The sequence below is a fragment of the Enoplosus armatus genome, chromosome 12, assembly GCF_043641665.1.
Source record: "Enoplosus armatus isolate fEnoArm2 chromosome 12, fEnoArm2.hap1, whole genome shotgun sequence".
Taxonomy (NCBI): domain Eukaryota; kingdom Metazoa; phylum Chordata; class Actinopteri; order Centrarchiformes; family Enoplosidae; genus Enoplosus; species Enoplosus armatus.
The window spans coordinates 9,241,858-9,262,674 of NC_092191.1; the positions used below are offsets into that span (position 1 = coordinate 9,241,858).

Below are 20,817 nucleotides of genomic sequence, written 5' to 3' on the forward strand. Positions count from 1 at the left end.
AAATGATTCAACAATTAAGTAACCAGATTTTTCAGTTGAATAGGAGGATTAAGTACAAATATAAGAAACTGGATGCTGAAAATCAACATAAGAACAGAAATTATTGTCTTTATTTCCTATAATAGTGCACTCTAACTACTTAAAGATAAATACAAGACATGGTATTGTGACAAAAATGAGGGATTACAGGCACAGATAAAAGAAATGAAATTATATTGTCAATTATACAACAACAATGTGCTTCTGTGCAATATAGTGCAATACGTCCTACTGGTTCATTTCCTCACCACCAACAGGAACAGGGAACAGTGGGTCAGTCAGTCACTGTATGACACAGCGGTCATAAGTCTGGTTCTCCTGGCGTTCCTCTTGGGAGGCTGGAGGTTTCTCCTCTTGGTACTGAGAAGCTCCATGGTTCAAAATGTTCTGGAGGATGTCTTTGCTCTCACTCGGCGGTAGATTGTAGAAAAAATACTGTGGTGCCATCTGAATGAACCTAGTAGGGGAGAGGACGATGTTGTTGGTAAAAACGCAATGTTTTGTGCATCACACTCAAAAAAACTATTTTAGTGAAAAAAAAAAGGAATTCAATTTGCGTTGGTTTTTAATGACACCCACATTTGTTGGAGAGAAGATTTACAGTACTTACAGATACTTACAGTATCTGCTCCTCACATGATTTGAACTACAATGAACGGAGTCACACATTTCAGGATGTGGAACCTAAGAGAGCACGACAAAGGCTGCAGAGCTTTCTCTTCCTCCATTAAACTGCAGCTCCACATTCCCAGGGATCTGTGCAATCCATAATCCCCTCTCCAACCAGCTGATACTTGCAAAAGGATTATGATACCCCCCCCCCCCCCTCACAACCAGCATAACTAGTCTCTGCTGAACTGGGGCTTTACATCTGCTCCAAAAGGGAAAGAGAATGTGTCTATCTGATTACTTTTAAGCTTCTTCAAATGTGAAGATACACGGGTGGTCTATTTCTTTTAAAGCAACAAGAGACTGCAGTCTAGTCGACAAGACTGTATATGTTCAGTTGTGTGAATGCAAAACACATGCACAATTTAAACTATACAAAGAACAAAATGTTAACAAGGCTGGGACTTACTCCTCAGGTGTTATGTGGGTTACGGTGCGTAGGCAGTTGTCCTCAGAGAAGGAGTGCTCATGGAACAGCACCCACTCCGGCAGACCCAGCTTGGGGCTCTTGGCTCCGTAGCCAGACAGAGGATAGATCTGTGCCACGTGCTTGTGGGTCAGAATGAAGTAGTTCCCTGATCCATCCACATCCCGCGCCACCTGAGGGAAATCACAGCCTGGTACAGTGAGATGGGTGTCCAAAAAGGGACTGGAGTCAAAGAAGTTAGATAAGAAAGACGGGAGCCTCGAAATACAAAATGCATCTTTAAGTCATGCCTTTGATTGAAAGCATACAATAGAATAAAAGCCAAAACATAACAGACAGCAAGAAAAGGCTAAATTCTCTGAGGAAAATGTACTTGTGCTTGTTGCTGAAAAGTTGTAACATAACAAGTTTAAACATTTCAAATAGTTAAAGTGGCAGTCAAAATACAAATACTGAGAGAAGTTAAAATGGTAAGTGTTGAAAGAAGTGAAGTGTAAGCACTGAGTGAAGTTGAAGTCAAAGTGTTGAAAGGAGATGAAGATTCAGTTGAAGTGGAAATGGTGAAGTGGAAGTCCTGAAAGAAAATAGTGCCAGTTCATATAGATAAACTAACTGAAGTGTAAGAACTGAAAGCAGTTGGGAGAAAATTGTGAATGAACAGTGTTTTGGTGAAAGGGTATGACAGTGTCAGTTGAAGTGTAAGCATTAGTAGGGCTGCACAATTACCGCTAAATAATAATTCAGATCATTTTCTTTAAGTATGTATGAATATTAGTCACAAAAAAGCAAAATGACTGTTTCTGTATATGTTAAATCACCTACATTCTAAATGAACAAAATACATTAATATTTCAATAAGCCAATGTTCTATGATGATTACTTGAGGAAAAATCACTGTATAATTACACATGATTAAAAATCACTCCACATGGCTGCATTGGTTTCACTTAGTGGAGTTTAATGGCCTTTAAGAGTCTTCTGGAGGTGTTTGATGGAAGCTGAAATGTTGTACCATGCGCGTCGTGTTTTTGTTGAGTGGTATAATAAAGTTATGTTATCTGACCTGCATGAAGAAACCTGCCAGCAGGGCTCTCTTAATGTTGAGGGTGTTGCTTCGGGAGCCGAAGGCGGGCACTGAGACGGGCAACTCGATCCTCTTTAGAGTGTCGGTGAGCTCAGTACGACGAGCGTCGGCCATCAGCAGAGCCGTGTGGTTCAGGAAGAAGTCCTGACACCATTTTTCCACATTACAGTCTGACAAGGGAAGAGGACAGAGCCAAAGAAAAGATTATCAGTGATGAAGACATAGGTTTGGGATAATAATCAATAATCAATAGAACTATATGTGTAAAAATGAGTCCACTATCTCATAAAGTCAAATATCCCATGATGTTTTGAGGAAACGTTTTGATTTGTTTTGTCAGTGTGTATTATATCATTTTTTGATTATTATAATTATCATCGTTATAATTTGTTGTGATTATTGCAAAAATGCCATTTAATATAATTGTTTGACGCCAACAAACTTGCTAACAGTGATTTTTCATCATTCACTGATCTCCATAACATCTGTGTGTGTGTGTGTGTGTGTGTGTGTGTGTGTGTTTCCAAGAAGGTGATGCTCTCTAAACTCACATGGATCCTGCTGGCACTCTTTAAAGGCCTTGTAGATATTGATAAGGGTGAAGTGGTCTCCCTCTGGGTGCTGGAACTTCATGTGGCACTGGGTCGCCTCTGGCTTCAGGTCCACAGAGGGAACCACAAAGCAAGTTGGTGCTAAAAAAATCCACAAGACCAATATAGTGTTTAGAACTGTTTCCCTGATAAGATACGTGACAGAAAACGTGGTTTTGTATAGAATGAATTTGAATATTTATACTAAGAGATATTTGTTTTTTATTATTTGCCAGGCACCTGTTACCTGTTAGCATGGCAGCGATGATGACCACCTCGCTGACACAGTCAAACTCACAGGAAGCGAGCAGAGTCTTGGCCATTTGGGGCTCCAAGGGGAACTCGGACATGATGATGCCCATCTCAGATAGGTTGCCATCATTATCCAGAGCTGCCAGGTAGTCTAGCTCCTCCAAAGCCTGCATTAGGCCTCCAGGATCTGGGTTGGAAAGGTTTTTGGATTATACATTGTTTTTGTTTGACAAAATTAAACCTTGATAAAAAAATCTGGGTGAAAACTGGGAACCAAATCCCTCAGAGAACCAAGTACATGTCTCTATGACTGTCTAGTATTTAAACTAGGAGATTATTAATTACATACAAATACACTTTGACTAAACTGTTTGGATTATTTTTTAGTTTTCATGCTGTCTAAACTGTAATCCAAAGTGGTGACCCACTGGGACAATCCCCCTACAGTATACTGGCCCCCTGGTGGGCACGCTCTGAGTAAAAAGGCAGCAGAAGATTAGGATTTTATAATCCTCACCAACATCTGCCATGCATCACTATGCAAAATGAAAAGTCTTCCATGGTACAAATTAGATTTTCTATTCTGTTTTTGCAACAAACATGTTTTTTTTCGATGAACATCGCGGTGAAAGAGGGCCTGGGCACTCCAACACTATGTTTATGCTCTAATCAACTAATGGGAAGCTCACTGTGTGTGTGTGTGTTTGTGTTAGTGGGGGTGAATAAATCCGGGGGAACAAAAGCACACGGAAGCAGGTCAGCTCTAAAAGGATGCTCGCAGAACAGGAGCTGTCAGTTCAGCTGAGGCACGGCTCACTGCACAGCAATAAAAAAAAGTTCCTGTCTGTTGGAACAAAAGAGAACGGACTGACTGAACCCAAACTTCATATTATTGTCACCGAGGAGGACATTTGAGGGAACAACAGGAGCTTCGACACAATAAACTGCCTCAAAAATATCCTCTATGTGTCACTTTATGAAAATCTCACCCGGTCTATCAATGAAGTCACAGTGGCCCAGTCCGGCAATCTCCATCCTCTTCAAGAAGAGCACAGTGGATGTGATGTCAGACTCCACGATATGAGGGCGCTTCTCAATTGGAAGCTGTCTGTCCTCTGGATACAGACAGAAACACTTGCCTAGAGAAGAAAAAGATCCTTTTTTTTAGACATGACAGCAGCAGGGAACAGGCAGCCAGAGATTCACATCAACAACATTGTACATTTTAACAGTTTGACTCTCTCACCTGTTGGACCTGCCAGCTGCTTGCGACTCTCTGCTTGACCGCTGCTGATTGGCTGAATGATGACTGAGTTTGTTCTGATCCTCGGGTTGAAAACCTGTAACAGCATCACAGCGTGTTGACTCTGATTATAAAGTGGTTGAACATAAAACTTAATACTACATTTCGGAAATATTGTAGTTTTTGACAACTATAGTCACTAGTTACTTTGCAGATGAAGGTTTACAGGTACATACAAGGTTTTACATCAGCTCATAAAATGCATACAGATGAAACTACCCAACAGTATATAAAGTAGACAAAACTAGCTCCACCCCGACAAGCTGAATTAAACTGCATCATGCAATAAAATATGTAATACACTCAAAGGTGCCACTTTTCTGCAAACTAGCTGATAATACTTCTGTTCTTTTACCTAAGATTTCAAATGTAGGACTTTCTGGTAAAGTATCTGAATACTTCTTCAACCACTTATTATATATGATGACATTTGATGAAACATTTACACAAATCTACACTAGCGGTGTCATAATTGACTATTTTTCAGAACAGCGAAAACGGGAAGTGCCTAAAGCTTGATTTATTGTTATGGCAGAGAATGTGCCTTACTTTTCCACTTAGGTCCTAAAACACTGAACTTTTATCTGTCTTTGGTAGCAACTTCTGCATAATCTCCAAAAGAATTGCTTTTCAATATAGGAAAAAGAACCAGATAAATAAAAATAAACAAGAAGAGATATAATCTCAGCTCCAAATGGTGAATTGTTTTTATTCAAAATGTGCTCTATACTTCTGGTGCGTTAGCAGCAACCTGATTTAAAACCCTAGAAGTCAACTTTCAAAAGTTTAACTTTAACTCTTATTAAAATTACAACAAATGAGGACTAACTTACAAATCTTTTCTCAAGCCCGGCATCAATGACATAGCTTATTGAGCTGACAGCCCAGAAGAAGTCCTCGTTTGGGCTGGATGTGAGGAACACTCTGCGGCTCCGGCCCGTCACCTCCTCCCCCAGGATTGGTAGATTCCCAGGCTGGCCAGGGTGCACAGCAATAGGCAGGAGCTCACCCAGATCAGGGGGTAAGCTATGCCCCTCATGACACAGGATGTCATGGGCCAGATCTATCTCCTGGTAGGGAGGAAACAAAGAACAAAGTCAGAGGAAGACATATTTCCAGACTGCTGGTTCCATCAATCATGCAGTGCTGCTTTTCTTTTACCTGCGTCGTCACCAGAAACACGACCACGTCTCCTTCTTCTTCAGAGTGGTGGATCTCCAGCACCAGACGGAGAGCAGAGCAGAAGTAGCTGTCACCTGTGCTGCTGTGCACCACCTCCCCTGCACCCGGGCTCTCCAGGCGAATCAGAGGCACCGCCGACCCGGTGAAGTGGGACAGCTGCTTGGGGTCAGGTTCGGCTGCTGTGAGGAGGGCCACACGGAGCTCCGGCCTCTGCAGGGCGATGTCCTTCAGCAGACCCTGGAGCACATCAGTGGCTACGGTCCTCTGGTGGGCTTGGTCTACCACTACCACACCGTAGCGCTCGAGCAAAGGATCTGACATCATCTCTCTCAGGAGCATGTCATCTGTGCAGTACCTGTGGCGGGTGATAAAATGATGCTTGACATTATGAGGCACGCTGTATTCAAATTCATAAAAGCCTGAAATAAATCCTCAGGTTTCTTTAATTGTGAGCTTCTAGGCTGAAAGAGTGGGGCAATATATTCAGGAAATCCATTCAGCATGCCTCAGAATGGCATCTTAATGAAAGCTACTTTGTCTACACATCAGCTTTGCCCCTATTAGTGTAATTTACTCTGATAATTAGTCTGGGGAGTGGATCCTTTCGTGCTTGCCGGCTGCCTGTTTATCTTATCTCCCTCCCCTCAATGTGCTGAGGCTCTTTGTTCCCCCAGCTGACTTATGAGGGACCCACATGAGGGAGTGTGACATATGGGCAGACAGGGAGCCGGGCAGCTGTGGAGGAGCCCCTGAAAAGAGCCCCCTCAAGCCTTTTGTTCACTTCTCTCTTGAGAATTAGAAAAGGCGGGGTGATTTAGCTGCGTGTGTCATGGCCATGCTTTATTGTAACCCCGGCAAGAAGGAAAGAATCAGACAGAGAAACACTGGGTACACGGTGCGTTTGAAAGTAGGAAGTACTTGCTTTACCATACCTGAGGACTGTGTCATTGGTGCAACATGTTTCTAAAGGGATGCTGTACCCGACTTCATGGCCAATATTGACATCCATCTCGTCAGCCACTCTTAAGGCGAGATCTACTGCCTGCTGTGCGTGAATCTGGGTACAAGCCACCATGCCATGCTGGAACTGGACTGACAGGCAGAATTCAGCACACCACTGAGGAATCTGTTTCAAAATAAGAGTGAGAGAAGCTGTTTATACCACAGATGCTTCCCAACTATAGGCTGATAGTTAAAGATCTTGAATATCTTCCTCTTGGAAAGTTGAATCTGCTGTTGCATAAATGAAATGTGCAATCTGAAGTGTCAAATGCCCCACAGTACTCACTTGAGAACTCCTCCCAGTTTTAGCAGAGCCACTGACAATGACAAACTGTCCTTTGGCCAAGGTGTCCATGAATTCACACTTTTCTTTCCACACTGGCAGCTCTTTCCTTTCTCTCAGCAATTTGTAAAACCTGGAGGAATAAGGCAGTCCATCAAACTGATTAAGCTCCAAAATGTCATCATATTCTTTGTCTCCTTGACTCAAAGCCTCTGTGTCTGAACAACAGGGTGATTTCCCCTCAAAGTAGTCCTCTCCAGTTAAACTGGTGATGTCCTGCGCCATCACAAGTGAGCTCCAAGTCTTCCGGTTCAGACTTCATTTACAGATCCACAGAAATGAAGTTTGGAAACCTCCAGCTCTCAGTAAACTGTTGGACGGCACTCAGACCGCCTCTGCAAGTGAAGCCAAATGAAAGGCTCACTAGGCGGCCAGCCCAGTGTTGTCATGTGGCCACTAATCCCATAGAAGTGCGGTCATCAACAGATGACACACACACACTCAGACACACACACACACACACACACACACACACACAAACTGGTGTGAGAACAGAGATAGATGGGCAGGCACTCAGAGGGGTCTGGTGTTTACAATGAGAACTGGCTTGCACACAAAGGCCACAAGCTGTACATGGTGTAAAATGCATTTATTTATCAACTGTGGTTTAATTTAGCAATTTAGAATTTGATTATCTCAGTTGTTGACAAAACACTAATTTATTTCTACATCCAAGACCCAACGGCTGTGCCAGAACATGAAGACCTGTAAAACTAAGAGGTTCAAACAAAGGTCTGTTGCGCTCTACTTTCAGCCTCCAGTGTTACAACACCTTCAAATGCCCACTGCTTTTAAACTGTAGAATCATATCTAAGAGAAAACAAAACAATAGTCTCAGTCTTGGTAACAGCCTCAAAACAATATTTGAAATGGGATGGAGGCCGGTGGATACATGGACCATTATCATTATCGTATTTTTTTAATTAATTAATTATTTTTTTTTACTGTTTATTGCTTTTCTCTACCTTTAAACCTGAAAACAGAGCTGGGACCTCTGTGTTTTACAAATGGCAGGTACAAAAATTGTACTGGGTCATAATATTATTATAAAATAATTTGCTAATTTCAAGTCCCTCTGCTGACAGCAGGACCCTGAGCTGGTGCGTACCGGCATTTACCTCCATAACTGGGGCTAAATTAACAGGTGATAAAGGAATGGCAAGTTTTGGGGAAATACGCTTCTTTGCTTTCTTACTGATAGTTAAATTAGATAGATGATAAGATTGGTGCCCTCATATCTGGACGGTAAATATGAAGCTACCACGAACAACCGGCTATCTTAGTTTAGGATTAAGACTGTATTGAGAGGGAAACAAAGGCAGCCAGCCCCTCTAAAGTTCAGTAATTAACACACTATATTTTGTTTGTTTAATCCGTACACATGCAAAAGTGTAAAAATGATGATTCCTTAACATTATGTGCAAATAAGACAGCGAATATGCATATTTGCCAAAATGTCGAACTATTCCTTCCCACTCACATTAGTAATACATTTGGAAAATGCCTTTAGCGCCCATCAGTGGCTGATAACTGGTACTGTTCAAACCAAAAACCACTGTTGACTGTTTCTATTATCCCATTTTTGTTTCTCAATGAAAGTTAACTCAGCTTTTTTCACGACATTCCTACAGTCACAGCTTCCCAGTCCAACAGCAGTTTATTTAAATTGATAACATGATGCCACACTTTACTGCTTCACTTCCTTTGTTTTGTTGTTGTTGCCTTTAAAACAATCTGTGACTGCTTTCATTTGATTACAGACATTTTTATGGATTCTATTATTTTCCTTAGGTTCTATCATGTTCTTTAGTTCACTATAAGGACAGTTTAGAGGTGATAGCTTTTCCTGTTTTTGTATTCTTTCCCAGTAATGGTCTAAATTAACAAGTGTTAGGGGGAGCTGATCTGTAAGCAGGACTCCCTGTGGTCTGAGGGAGCACATTAAGTCAAGAGAACGAGACAAAAGTGGAGAGGGGAAGGGGGAAGGGGGACCCTTCAGTTTTTGTAATGACCAGTGTTGTCTGGCAGGTGGCAGTGTTGAACAACCATGATAAGCTGCTTCAGCAGAGTTTGGACAGCAGAGCAGACCCGCACGTAAAGAAGGAGGTCACAGATTCAAACAGAGGATTATTAGGAAAATGACACACATACCTGAAGTGTTTTTCTCCACATACTTATTTTTGTGTATTTTTCACTGTTTATTGGTTTGTTGCTTATTAGAGGAAAGGATGAGGAAAGCCTCTTAGTTTTAGTGTTTTTTCGCCCTCATTTGTCTTCATAAGTGTTGGGTATTCATCACATGTTTAAGTTACCATTTGCTGCTCGTTGCTCTTATATAGTAGGATTATGATTGCTGTTTTCAAATAAAAATATTCCAAATGATCGAAGTCCTTGTTCGTCATGCTGACTTTTTGGTGAATTTTTTATGGGGTGAGTTGCATTTTGCCAACTGAGTTTTAGGCACACTCATCCTCTTACTGACTAAAAACAGAATTACCGTCTCACTCACTCACAGGATCACGATTAGCCACATAATTCTATTTTTGAAGTTATTTTACTTCAAAAATCAAAGTGAGAATAAAATTAAAACAACTTGTTGTAAACAGTCATAAAGGATTTTTTATTTGGCTCTGATTTCATCAATAAAATCCAGTTCATCCTGAAACATTTGTCTCTGGCCAACAAGTTACAGGCTGAAATCTTCAAAATCATGTTTTCTCCACCCAGTGTAAATGGGGCACGGCCTCAAAGCAGTTCTTATATTACTGTGCTTGTAAAAAAAGAACTAAAAAAGAAAGAGAAATGATAACTGACATACAATATTTACACTTTACAATGGCTTTTAAACATGTTACAGTTATGCAAATAAACACAGTACAGGATTTACAAATGGCATAAACATTTAACGACTAATCGACACAGCACTGATAAATATTTTCCAGCAGAGAGGGAGCAGTTACTCTGACAGTCGAACACACTTCCAAAACAAGAGAAAGCATTACTTGCACACGTCTGTACACGAATGCAACACAGGTATGTAGAGCTTTATTGACTTCAATCATTCTGCAGCGGTGAGAAGTACTGCATTTGGATACACTGCAAATATAAAATGCTTTATCCGAAGTGAACACTGACACAGGAAACAGAAATGGGCTGTGAAGTTTTTAACAGTTGAATTCCTCCTTGTATAACAGCAAGTCAACAACAAACAACATCAAGGAAACTCAAAGTGCAACACCAAGCTCTGAATCTAATGAACGATGCTGCGAATGCGTGAATAACGAAGCCATACAAAATCCAAAAGGAATGTTATGAAGGCAAAAAAAAGACGAGACGGATACGGTAAAACATCTTGTTGGACACAGTCGAGGAGGAGCTTGGAGAGCTCACAGCGCTGAAGTCATTCTTCTTGGCTCGCACACTCAAGGACAAAGTGAGCGTGAACGTTAAACATACAAACACCAGAGCTAATGTTGAATTATTTGGTGTTGGTGTAATTCTCTGGAACACAATCAGTCTGTCAAATCTGTTGAGACTCTGCAGCATCTTGCCAGTATCAGGAGAACATGTTGAGCGTCCAACACATGCCCCGAGCGGTGTGTCAGAGCCAGGCTGAAATGTGTGAAAAGTACTTCTGCTGTTTGTACTTCACTGTGAAACTGTGAACTTATAAGGAAATAAAAGAGCCTGATGGTGAGGCTGTAAAATGAGCTGACAGGATTAATCCCATAAAAATGTAGTCTGAGGCTTTAATATGAGTCCACTGTATTTAATTAAAAAAAAAAGATTTGATTGATATCTACTTTGTAGCACCTTGGCGACATGGATAGAAAATATGTATTTTGTATTGAATACAGAATAAAAATATGAAAAACTGAATAAATAACACCGCTCTACGGCCCACAAGCTACACTGACAACTTGTTGAGCTGTGCTCCATTTCCCTTTTTCCTCATTTTAGTCCAAAAAAACCAAACTTTTTTGCCCTTCAATTATTCAAGCAACTTCACGGTTATAAAAACATTATATATTTCAGCATTTCATTTGAGAAAAAAGTATAAAAATAACCAAAGAATGCAAAAGAAATATTCTAAATTACAACCACGTTTCCTTCCGTTCTTAACTTTTCCGTGGGGAAAATCACTCTGGATCAGAGTGCTCTGTGCACAAACTGGTAATATCGAAGTTAAATAATTAAATAGATAAATAGTTCATTGGTACCTGAGCGAGGACAACAAAGCACCTTTTAGAGGCGTAGCACCGAGGTATGATGTTAGCCCCCTTTCACTGGAAACTCTGATACTTCCAAGTGTCCAAAAGGTCTTACAGAGTCTCAGTAATTAGTGCAAATCAAGAAAGTCTCCGTCTGTTGGTGGGAGATCTGCTCGTCCAAGATGTCAAGAGCTCAGCAGTTCTTGTGAGTCTTTGGTGGTCTGTAGGGCAATACCGGCACAGGTCTGAAACGCAAACAGAAGCAGGAGTAAGCACAAGGTTAAATGCAGAGATATTAAATGTCTGAATGACGGATAGATGAAGCAAACAATGTTACGTATTCCATGTCTGAAAAGGGACATACACACATGCGATTCCTGTCACGTTGCACTGACCTGCTGGGTAAAGGGATGGTGGGTGGAGGCCTGGGCACAGTGGGGATAGGTATGGGAAGGGCGCTGTGACCCAGCCGAGAGCTCCTCCCTAGTGGGTCTGCAGGTAGGGGTTTCTGGGGTGGACTGGGTTTCTCAAAGTCCTGAAGAAGAAAGTCAAATTCAGTCCATCAGATCAACACTGTATATGTGCTCATTATATTCATGTATATAAAATGTATAGAATTTGTGTATTATTCAGCCAAAAGTCCTGTCTTTAAATTTCACAGTATTTACAGCATGGAAGTACATGATCAAGATTTATCTGCGTCTAAAGGAATGACCAAATTTTTTCCAAATGAATCGATTTTCAAATGCAAATGTGCACTGCACTAAGTTGGTATTGAAACATCATTGACATATCCTATTTGCTAACTGATATCAATTTGAAAAACACCACAAAGCACATTACTCTTATCTTGAGAAAGTGTATGGGAACCTGAATCATCTAGCAGGTCACCTTATATCTCCCTTTAAATATGGAGTAGCTGTTTAGCAGCTATCTGGAGACAAAAGCAGACACGTTTCACTAGAGGGCACTGTGTTATCAGCATCTTCTCTGAATTCCCTCAGCTAACATGATGGTGAATCCCAAACCTCCTCCTCCTTGTCACCACCACCTCTGTGGCAGTGCTGTGTGAGTGTAGAAGGTTATCTAAATGAGGTGCCATCATGTGTTACTAATCTACAGCAAGGAGGCGAGGCAGTGATAAACATCTGCCACCAGCAGCCCCCACAAAACCTCCCCACACACACACTCAAAGAGGAATACATGGACAAAACTCACAGTAATATGCACGCAGAGAAAAAAAAAGTTTTCCACATCATGCATGGATAAGACTTAGAGAGCTGGGAAGTTTAAAACATTCATGAAAGCAATGAAGAGTTTGTCACATCAGCATACAGACTTACACCTGAGTGTTCACTGCTGTGTGACCCAGAGGACTCAAACACACCAAGATTTCATGTCAGCAGAACTTTTCAGAACAGACACCCCTGTTTATATACTCTTGTGATCTATATTTCATGGTTTGGACCCTTTGGTTCCAATTACAGTAAAACTTAATGGTACTACAAACAATGCTATTTTAGGCAACAGATCGGGGGAAGATCCTTTCTTCTTTCAAAGTGACAATGTCCCCATGCACCACACAAGGCCCATAAAACCATGGTTTTCTGAGTTTGGTGTGGCAGACCTTGACTGGCCTGGGCAGAGCCCTGACCTCAACCCCATCCAACACTTTAGTGATGACTTGGAACGCCGACTTTGAGCCGGGCCTTATGGCCCAATGTCACCCACTGTTGTGGGTGAATGGGAGCAAATCCCTGCAGCCAGCATCCAAAATCTTATCTAATCAGGGGAGATGAGGCTATAGCAGATGGTAGCTATGATCAACAATCACATATGTTCAGGTCACTACATACACATAAAGTAGTGTATGTTAGTGTGTAGTTGCAGGTTGAAATAAGTGTTTTTAGTGTTTTTTAAACATTTTTTGGTCTATAAAATGTGTGATGGGATTTACGATTTCCCCCAGCCCAAAATGACATCTTCAAATTTTAGTTAAACCATTAAACTTAAGATATGTAATTAATTATCATAAAGGACTAAGAAAATCAGTAAATATTGACAATTGAGCAATCAGAACAAGATCATTTTAGCACTTTTTGCTTAAAAAACTATTTAACAATTAATTGATTATGAAAATAGTTGACTAATCGATTCATTGACTGTTTCAGCTTTATCTGAAATACAGTTGACGTTACAAATTTAAGCAAAAACTTGAGACATAACATATTTCATCCATATTTAAAGGCTACATCATTTCCAAAGTATCACAAGACACACTATGGTATATTATATGTCTTCTGGTGGTCTGTAAGAAGTTAAGAACAACAAAAGAAACAATCTGTTTATGACATACAATATTAATTAGCTAAGGCGCACTGTAGTAGCTTCTTAACTGAGAAAAAAAGTTTTTTAACAAACTCAAAATGTGCAAAACTCCCTGCATACAACAGCCCAAAGCTTTTCAGATGCAGTCAAAACACAAGATGCCCCACAGAGGTTGACATGTTAAGATGAATCTATTAGATCCTATTAGATGAATCTGTGTGAATATTAACTGAAACTAACAGAGTATTAGTTCAGTATTTCACAGACTTCCACATACAGAGGACCACCCACTGTGATCTTTCAGTACACATTCATTCCTACATGTGTAAGTCAGGCTGTTTGTCAAAAGAGAGTACAGAAGAAAACAAAGATGTAAATGGACAGATGCATGCACTCAAATGCAAGAATAATCCAGGACCCATGTGCATTCTAATGCCGCTCTTGGCAGAAAACCTCACACTGTAACTGGAGTCTTGGTGGTGTTCACATGTCTTAATTCAAAATGAAGGATTGCACTGTCCTCTGTGGTCTGAGAAAGATCTATGAGCCTTGGGCTTACAAGCACCTTTCAAAACCCACCAGAGGAACTGAAAAATGTATGTTCGTCTGGCCAAAAACAAAGCTATTTTTCTAAGTTCCTAAAAAGTTGACATTTTGGAAAGGCATCGAACTAAAAAGGAAGGAATCTCTGTCCGTCGGTCTGTCTGTCCTCCGATTTTCTCAACAACCGCTCATCCCATCGACTTCACACTTCAAGGGTGTGTTGCTGAGGACCAAAGGAAGTGCAGTGTCTAGTGCGAGCTCCTGAGATCTACAGGATATTCATTAGTAATATTTATGAGTACAAACTGTGTAGTGTATTGAGATGGGACCCCAATTAACTGTTACACCGCCGAACAGCATGCTGGGTACAGCTCGCTCTGGAGAGATCGGAGATGTAAGTGGGCCATTGTGTTTCACTAAACTCAGACATTTGTGTTGGTTGTCGTTGCTGTTGCCACACCACAGCGTTGCGTTTGGAGATCTCCCATCATGGTGATACTCCATGTACTCCTGATGCAGTGTGCCTGCAGTGTACCGAGTGTACTGGCGGGAGCCAAGCAATCAGCCCATTCCGAACCTGAACAGAGTTTGAGCTTATTCGCATCACATTTACTTGACTCTGCACATATCCGATATGTATTTTATATATTTGTATAATAGCTAGCAGGTTTTCCTTTCCTGCATTGCCTCATTGTAATAAATGCAGGATAGGCTTTATTCCCTTAGAAACATGAAAAAGTCTTTTAAAATGAGACATATTGGCACAGACAGCAGGGGAGGTTGTGTCAAGTATTACTATAAGCTTGTAATACATTTTGTATTTAAGGATTGATTCCCTGTACATCATTGCTGCCTTTTTATTAAATCTCAACAGAATCCTCTCTTCTGTTTCTGATCTATTGTACATGTCTCTACTCGCTCCATCTGTTTCATTACAGCAAAATGAGCTAGTAGATATTAGCAGGTAGCAGGGTTTCATTGATTTGGCAGGCCAGTGAGCAGCCTGTTTGTAAAGCAAACAGTGGCCTTTCAGCTAAAGTGCACACGTTCATATCAATCAAGAGTGATATGCTGCAGTGCTGGATATGATGCCAGTTGTTTCTGCCGCACAGTGGTAGAGGGAGTATTCAGATCCTTTACTCAAGTGGAAGTACAAATACAACAATGTAAAAGTACTCTATTATAAGTAACAGTCCTGCATTTAAAAGCCCACATAAGTAAGTGCGAAAGTATCATCAGCAAAATGTGCTTCAAGTGTCAAAAGTACTCGTTCTGCAGAAAAATGGCCCTTGACTGGCATATTATTATATATTACATAACACATTGTTAATATAGCTTTACCAATGTGTAAGCAGCTTTTTACGGCTGTAGATGGTTGAGATGGAGCAAGTGATTAATGGTAGAAGAAGAAATTCGGCTACAAAACTCTGTTGTAAATTTGAGGTCTTTTCTCGAATGTTTGCCTTTTTGTGAAATATTGAATAATTTTACCTCTTTGGGCCTCAAGCAATCCTTTAAATGAAACTATCTGAGAAGCTTAGAGGGGAAATATATCTTTGATGGAACTATATATATACAGTTATATATATATATATAGTTATATATATATATAACTATAGCTTTAAAATAAATGTAGTGGAGTAGAAGTACAAAGCAGCAGACAATGGAAACACTGAAGTAAAGTACAAAAACCTCAAAATTGTAGTTGTACAGTAAATGTACTTATTTAGTTTCCACCACTGCTGCTGCTCACCTGAATGATTAACCTTGGCGGTATAAAAAGTGGATTTTCTGCCTGTAAATCCTTCATGCTCTGCCTTTACATCTGGGATTATGTGATATTCTTTATCCAGCAGAGAGAAGGTGTCATATCACAAAGCTAATGTCCTCCTGTTTTTTAAAGCAGCACATAATTGTTAATTCCCCGTGGCACCCTGCTGCGGCTCACAGAGTGCCGACATTCAACCCAACTCTCCTTGCTGCGCTGGTTCAGGAATGTATCAGGATTTGGATCCACCACCAAAATCCAGCGGACAGATGGATTTACTATCTCCACTGCATCCAATACTGCTGGCTCGGCAGAAAGCAGCACCTTACTCAGGAGTTGGGTCACGGGGAGGGAGACAGATTGAGTTTTGCTGTCGATATGTGGGCAAGCGAGCTGACTGCAGTGCAGAAACGCAGTGAGATCCGGTATCCGACACTTTGCTACAACCTTTAAAAATGACCATACAGGTGGCTGTACAAGTTTCAGACCATTAACTACAATTTGCATATATTTTACATTACTGCAGAACATTTTTAAAGAGTACCTCGGTTTTCAGATTGATTTCCTACCTTCCTTCCCATTCCATTGGTTTCTGTTAATTTCAGTACGATATGGAAATCATGACACTTCAAATTTGCTCGACATTGGTAATCCATCACAGTAAGCATTTCTTCTGCTTTAGTTACTGTTAAAGTTACATTACTTTCATGTGGTAATGCAGTGTGAACAGGGACTGATTTTAAAACTCTTCATCTGTGTGTCCGAGGAAACAGTGGAATCTGAGAAAGTAGTAAATCCACTGTATTGTAACACCCATGTCTGTTTGTAGATTGTAGATCTTGTCCTTGTTGGCTTAAAACTCAAAACTCATTCTCAACTTTTCAGCCAACATGGGCGAGAAGTCCTTAAAGTGCTCAGAAAAATCAACGATTCCATAATTACTGAGCAAACTTCATCTGCTGAGGAAGATCAGGTGATATGACTGAAAGCTCCACAACAGTGAGATTGTTTGTTGGCACACGATGGCAATGCTTTTTTAGCAGCTGACTCAAATGTCAGATGTCAGAGTGTCCTTAAACGCACCTCGAAGGATTCATTGTGATCCAGTGCCAATGTAACTGATGTTACACGATGAACTAATGTTAACTGAGACATGTTTAAAGAAAGTTTCAAGTCTCAGCAGGTTTATTTTCATACTATTTTATAATGAAATAAAATGTATGGCTGCCTAGAATATGTTGTGGAAAACCAATGTAGAAACCTGTGGTATGGTTTAGAAAATGGTCAAGAGTAATGTACAGTAAAATATACACAACTTGGATTTAATGGGCTATACTGTGTATATGGTCCATTAAAGCTGTGGTCCACAAAAATAAATTCCCATTTTAAAATATTACAAGACAATTTATTACAAAGTAGAATTTATGAATTCTTGAGTTTAATGCAGTGGAGATCTAAGCAAGTCATATTACTGCAGAATTTGTGTTTTTATAAAAAGCATTCATCAACATTTTTGCAAACAAACCTGGTCAACTCTGTATGATGACTGCTGCCGCGGCAGGCTGAGGAAAGGTGGCACTCGAGGTGGTGAGAGGGACGTGTGGGTGGGCAGGACTCTGTGGTGGACTGGCAGAGGAGGAAGGGTGGGCTGGCCCACACTCAGAGACACCGGCATGGGCTGGCTGATGTGCAGGGGCTGGTAGAGGGGCAGTCTGCGCAGGCTGTGGGAGTGGAAGTTGTGTGGAGGGAGAAGAGGCTCCGCACTCAGGAGAGATGGCTGAAAAGAGGATGAGAGGAAGGAATTTTCAGTCGTGTGTCGTCTGTTATGGCAGCAGAACACAGGCCTTTGTCACGGCAGCTGTTTTGACTTGGCATAGCAGGAAAAGCATAGGTGTTACTAATGACATTAACAATCTCCGTTCTACTCAAGTCTCCCACTAAGCCATGACAGTGAGCCAGCATGCACAATACCAGGACCCTGAAACTGAAGCTTTTCAAACCCTTTAATCTTGTGCTGAAACAATCAGTGATGAATCTGTTATTTTCTGTTTTAAAATTAATGGGAAACTTCTTTGTCTTTTATCAGGCAAAATGTCACAGATTTACTGGTTCCAGCTTCTCAAATGTGAGGAATTTCTGCTTTTCTCAGTTTTATATGATTGGGTTATTGGGTGTCTTTAAAAAAAATGTATTCATGCGTCAGGTCCTCTAATTTAAAGATATCCAAAGTGCCTCTGGGGAATTGTGACAGCCATTTTTTACTATTTTTTGACAGACTAAATGATTATTAGATCAAACAAATAATCAACACATTAGCTGATCATGAATAATCGTTCGTTGCAGCCCTGGTCTTGTGTAATGACTAAAAAAAAGCTTTAACAACATAAAAAGCTAAATTCCACTTCAGTCATAAAGTTCTCATTAGTGTGAAACAGCTGATGTCAGAGTCGGTCATAAAACTGGAAATTGACATTATTAGATATGACATATGAAATTGTAAAAGCCAGAGTCTGACCACATGTCCTGACCAGCTGTTACCCCTCCGCTCCAGAACAAACCAATAACACCTAAAATGGCCAGAAAGGATTTGGCTGCTGGACAAAACACAAACACACACACACATGCACACACACACACACACACACACACACACACACACACACACACACACACACACACACACACACAATGCAGATGTATTTGAAGAGAGCTGACTGACATCTGGACATCAGCAAGTGGCTGAAGTGGTGACCATAGTCACTCTGGTGGACTGAATACTATTCAACATAAATTGGATGAACTTCTACACTCAATTATGATATTAGATATATAACTTTTATACACAGTTGCTGCAGATGCAGTGCAAACACAAATCAGATCCACATACACACACCCATGCATATAAATGCATGTACCTAATTTGTCACACACATACAAATGACGGGTAATCTCCCTCTGTGCTTATCATTTCCAACAAACAAATCAAGACCTGCTTTCCTCCTCTGCCTGAATCAATCAACTCAGCCCTTTTTATCACAAACAAATAATAAAAGGGACTCAAATAACAACATCTCTGGTCTCATTGAAATGGAGCAATCTCTCAATTAAAGTTTCTCTGCCTCCAACACAACAACAGCAGCGTAATTAATATTTCTTCGAGACAGACATAGTGAGGCTGAATCAATTACCCGGCTTGCCGTCACCTCGTTTTGTCAACAAGCCTGGAAGCATGACATCTCTAAACCGAAGCTTGGCTGCAGGTTAGTGAAGCCTCTAATAGAGTGTGATTACAAAAGACATCAAATCAAATGGGCCCTGACAGAAATGAGCACACAAACACACATATACAGGTAATATATGGCTGTGTATGAACACAAAGCTGTTTGATGGATGCAGTAACAGACATATTGTAAGGAGTGACTCACCTTATAAATGTTGGCTCCAGAGGGTTTGGGTGGAGGCTTGCGCTGTGGTGTGGGCCTGTACATGGACTGAGTCCTGATGGGGCTGGTTGGCCTGCAGGCCTCCACAGATCTATAAGCACAACAAAAGTACTTAAAGGGACCAGTGTGTAGTTTTTCATTTGACCATATACATTTCAGGTAAATTGAGAATAAATTTCTGGTATATTCACATATCACAAACTGTAGATGAAAATGTTTTTATTTTTGTGTTTCTCAGCTGATCATGATTGAAAATACAATCTGTCTTTCCCCCAATGTTAATAAAGATTACTCACATAAACAAGAATTTAACAGCTTCAGAAAAAAACATAGTTTTGAACATCTGAGTCAAATTGTGACGACCGTTGGTGGGTTGCTTGTTTATGTTGCCAGGCCACTGTCAATCAAAAGTGATCAAACCATACCCACACGGTCCCGATGAAGCAGATTAGCTGAGTTTCTGAGTGTTAAACTCTTCACAAATTTTATCTAAAGATGTTTATTTCAGAACTTTAACTTTGATCTTTGCTCTCCTTATTTAGTCATGAATAATGAATGTTATAGAGAAATACTTAAATACCCCCTGTTTACAGGGGCTTTAACAGCCCAAACTATAGTTTTTTGACCATATATTGAATATGTATATGTTATATTTCCACTAGTACATTGCTGGTATATTCACATATGGTGTATAATCATACGTTTTTCTGTAGATGAAAAATAAACATTTTTGTGTTTCTCAGATGATCATGATTGAAAATTCAGGCCTTTTCCATTTATAAATATTACTCACATGAACAAGAACAGTTTCAGATAAACATACTACTGAAATAGTACTTTAACCAAGTATTAAGTGTTAATTATATTAACTAATTTGAGTGAGAATAGTTTTTTTGGTACAGCTTTATATTGCGGCCTGTAGTATTTCCTAATAATTTCCAAGGAAGTTTCCTGGAAAGGCATTTAAAAAGTCATTTAGTATTGATTATGGGTAAAACAGGAATTCCCTTAAAATTTTATTTCATTACATTTAATTTCATTTGAAATTAATGAACTGAAAGTGTACCAAGTGAACACAATTTCTATTTTACATATTATTACAAAAAAATTACATAGTTCTTTTCCAGGAAACGTCTTGGAAATGATTAGGAGAGTAGAGAATTTGTGGAGAGACATATCACCTGAGTTTCTCCAAGGTGCTCTTCTTATTGGTGAAGAGGAGGCGCAGCAGAGTCTTCCTCTTCAGAAAGATGATCGCGGTGGTTACCAGAAGGCTGACCAGGGTAACCAGGATTGCCACAGTAATGACCACGCTGTCGGCTGATGCCATATATGACAACACGCACATTAATACACACACACGCACATCTACAGAACAGAACAATGACAGGACATGACGCAAAGACCGTTACAGCTAGGCCACGGTCAGCAGCACAGTTGGTGATTCACATTTCTCTGCTCATTTCTGTTCTTCACTCTAAGGACTAAAAGTCATTCCTCTTTCAAAACTACAGACTGTGCCGTGTAATGTATTGCTGAGTGGAAGGGGAGTTGTGTTGTTCTAGGAAAGTTACGCTCCGGTCCAAACCACACATCAATCCACCACTGACTCTGCAAGAAAGAGATGTACAAG

The 20,817-nt window shown here is 40.4% G+C and overlaps 2 protein-coding genes across 2 annotated transcripts in view; both read right to left on the minus strand.

Moving 5' to 3' along the window:
• Positions 1 to 321: 321 nt before the first annotated feature.
• dhx32b (DEAH (Asp-Glu-Ala-His) box polypeptide 32b) lies at positions 322 to 7,116 on the minus strand. Its single transcript, XM_070915574.1, has 11 exons — positions 6,835 to 7,116; positions 6,479 to 6,672; positions 5,526 to 5,901; positions 5,198 to 5,434; positions 4,308 to 4,401; positions 4,051 to 4,200; positions 3,057 to 3,248; positions 2,771 to 2,911; positions 2,199 to 2,389; positions 1,118 to 1,308; positions 322 to 496 (listed from the first exon to the last, which is right to left on the minus strand). Exons 1-11 carry the CDS (start codon positions 7,114 to 7,116, stop codon positions 322 to 324), a joined length of 2,223 nt encoding a protein of 740 aa, XP_070771675.1.
• Positions 7,117 to 11,295: 4,179 nt separating this feature from the next.
• Positions 11,296 to 20,817, minus strand: part of adam12b (ADAM metallopeptidase domain 12b) — a 71,938-nt gene continuing 62,416 nt past the window's right edge. Inside the window, exons 19-23 of the mRNA XM_070915573.1 lie at positions 20,366 to 20,552; positions 19,167 to 19,275; positions 17,267 to 17,518; positions 11,498 to 11,637; positions 11,296 to 11,347 (exon numbers count right to left, since the gene is read on the minus strand). Of these exons, the coding sequence (XP_070771674.1) occupies positions 11,296 to 11,347; positions 11,498 to 11,637; positions 17,267 to 17,518; positions 19,167 to 19,275; positions 20,366 to 20,552 (740 nt within the window). The remainder of the gene's footprint in view (positions 11,348 to 11,497; positions 11,638 to 17,266; positions 17,519 to 19,166; positions 19,276 to 20,365; positions 20,553 to 20,817) is intronic.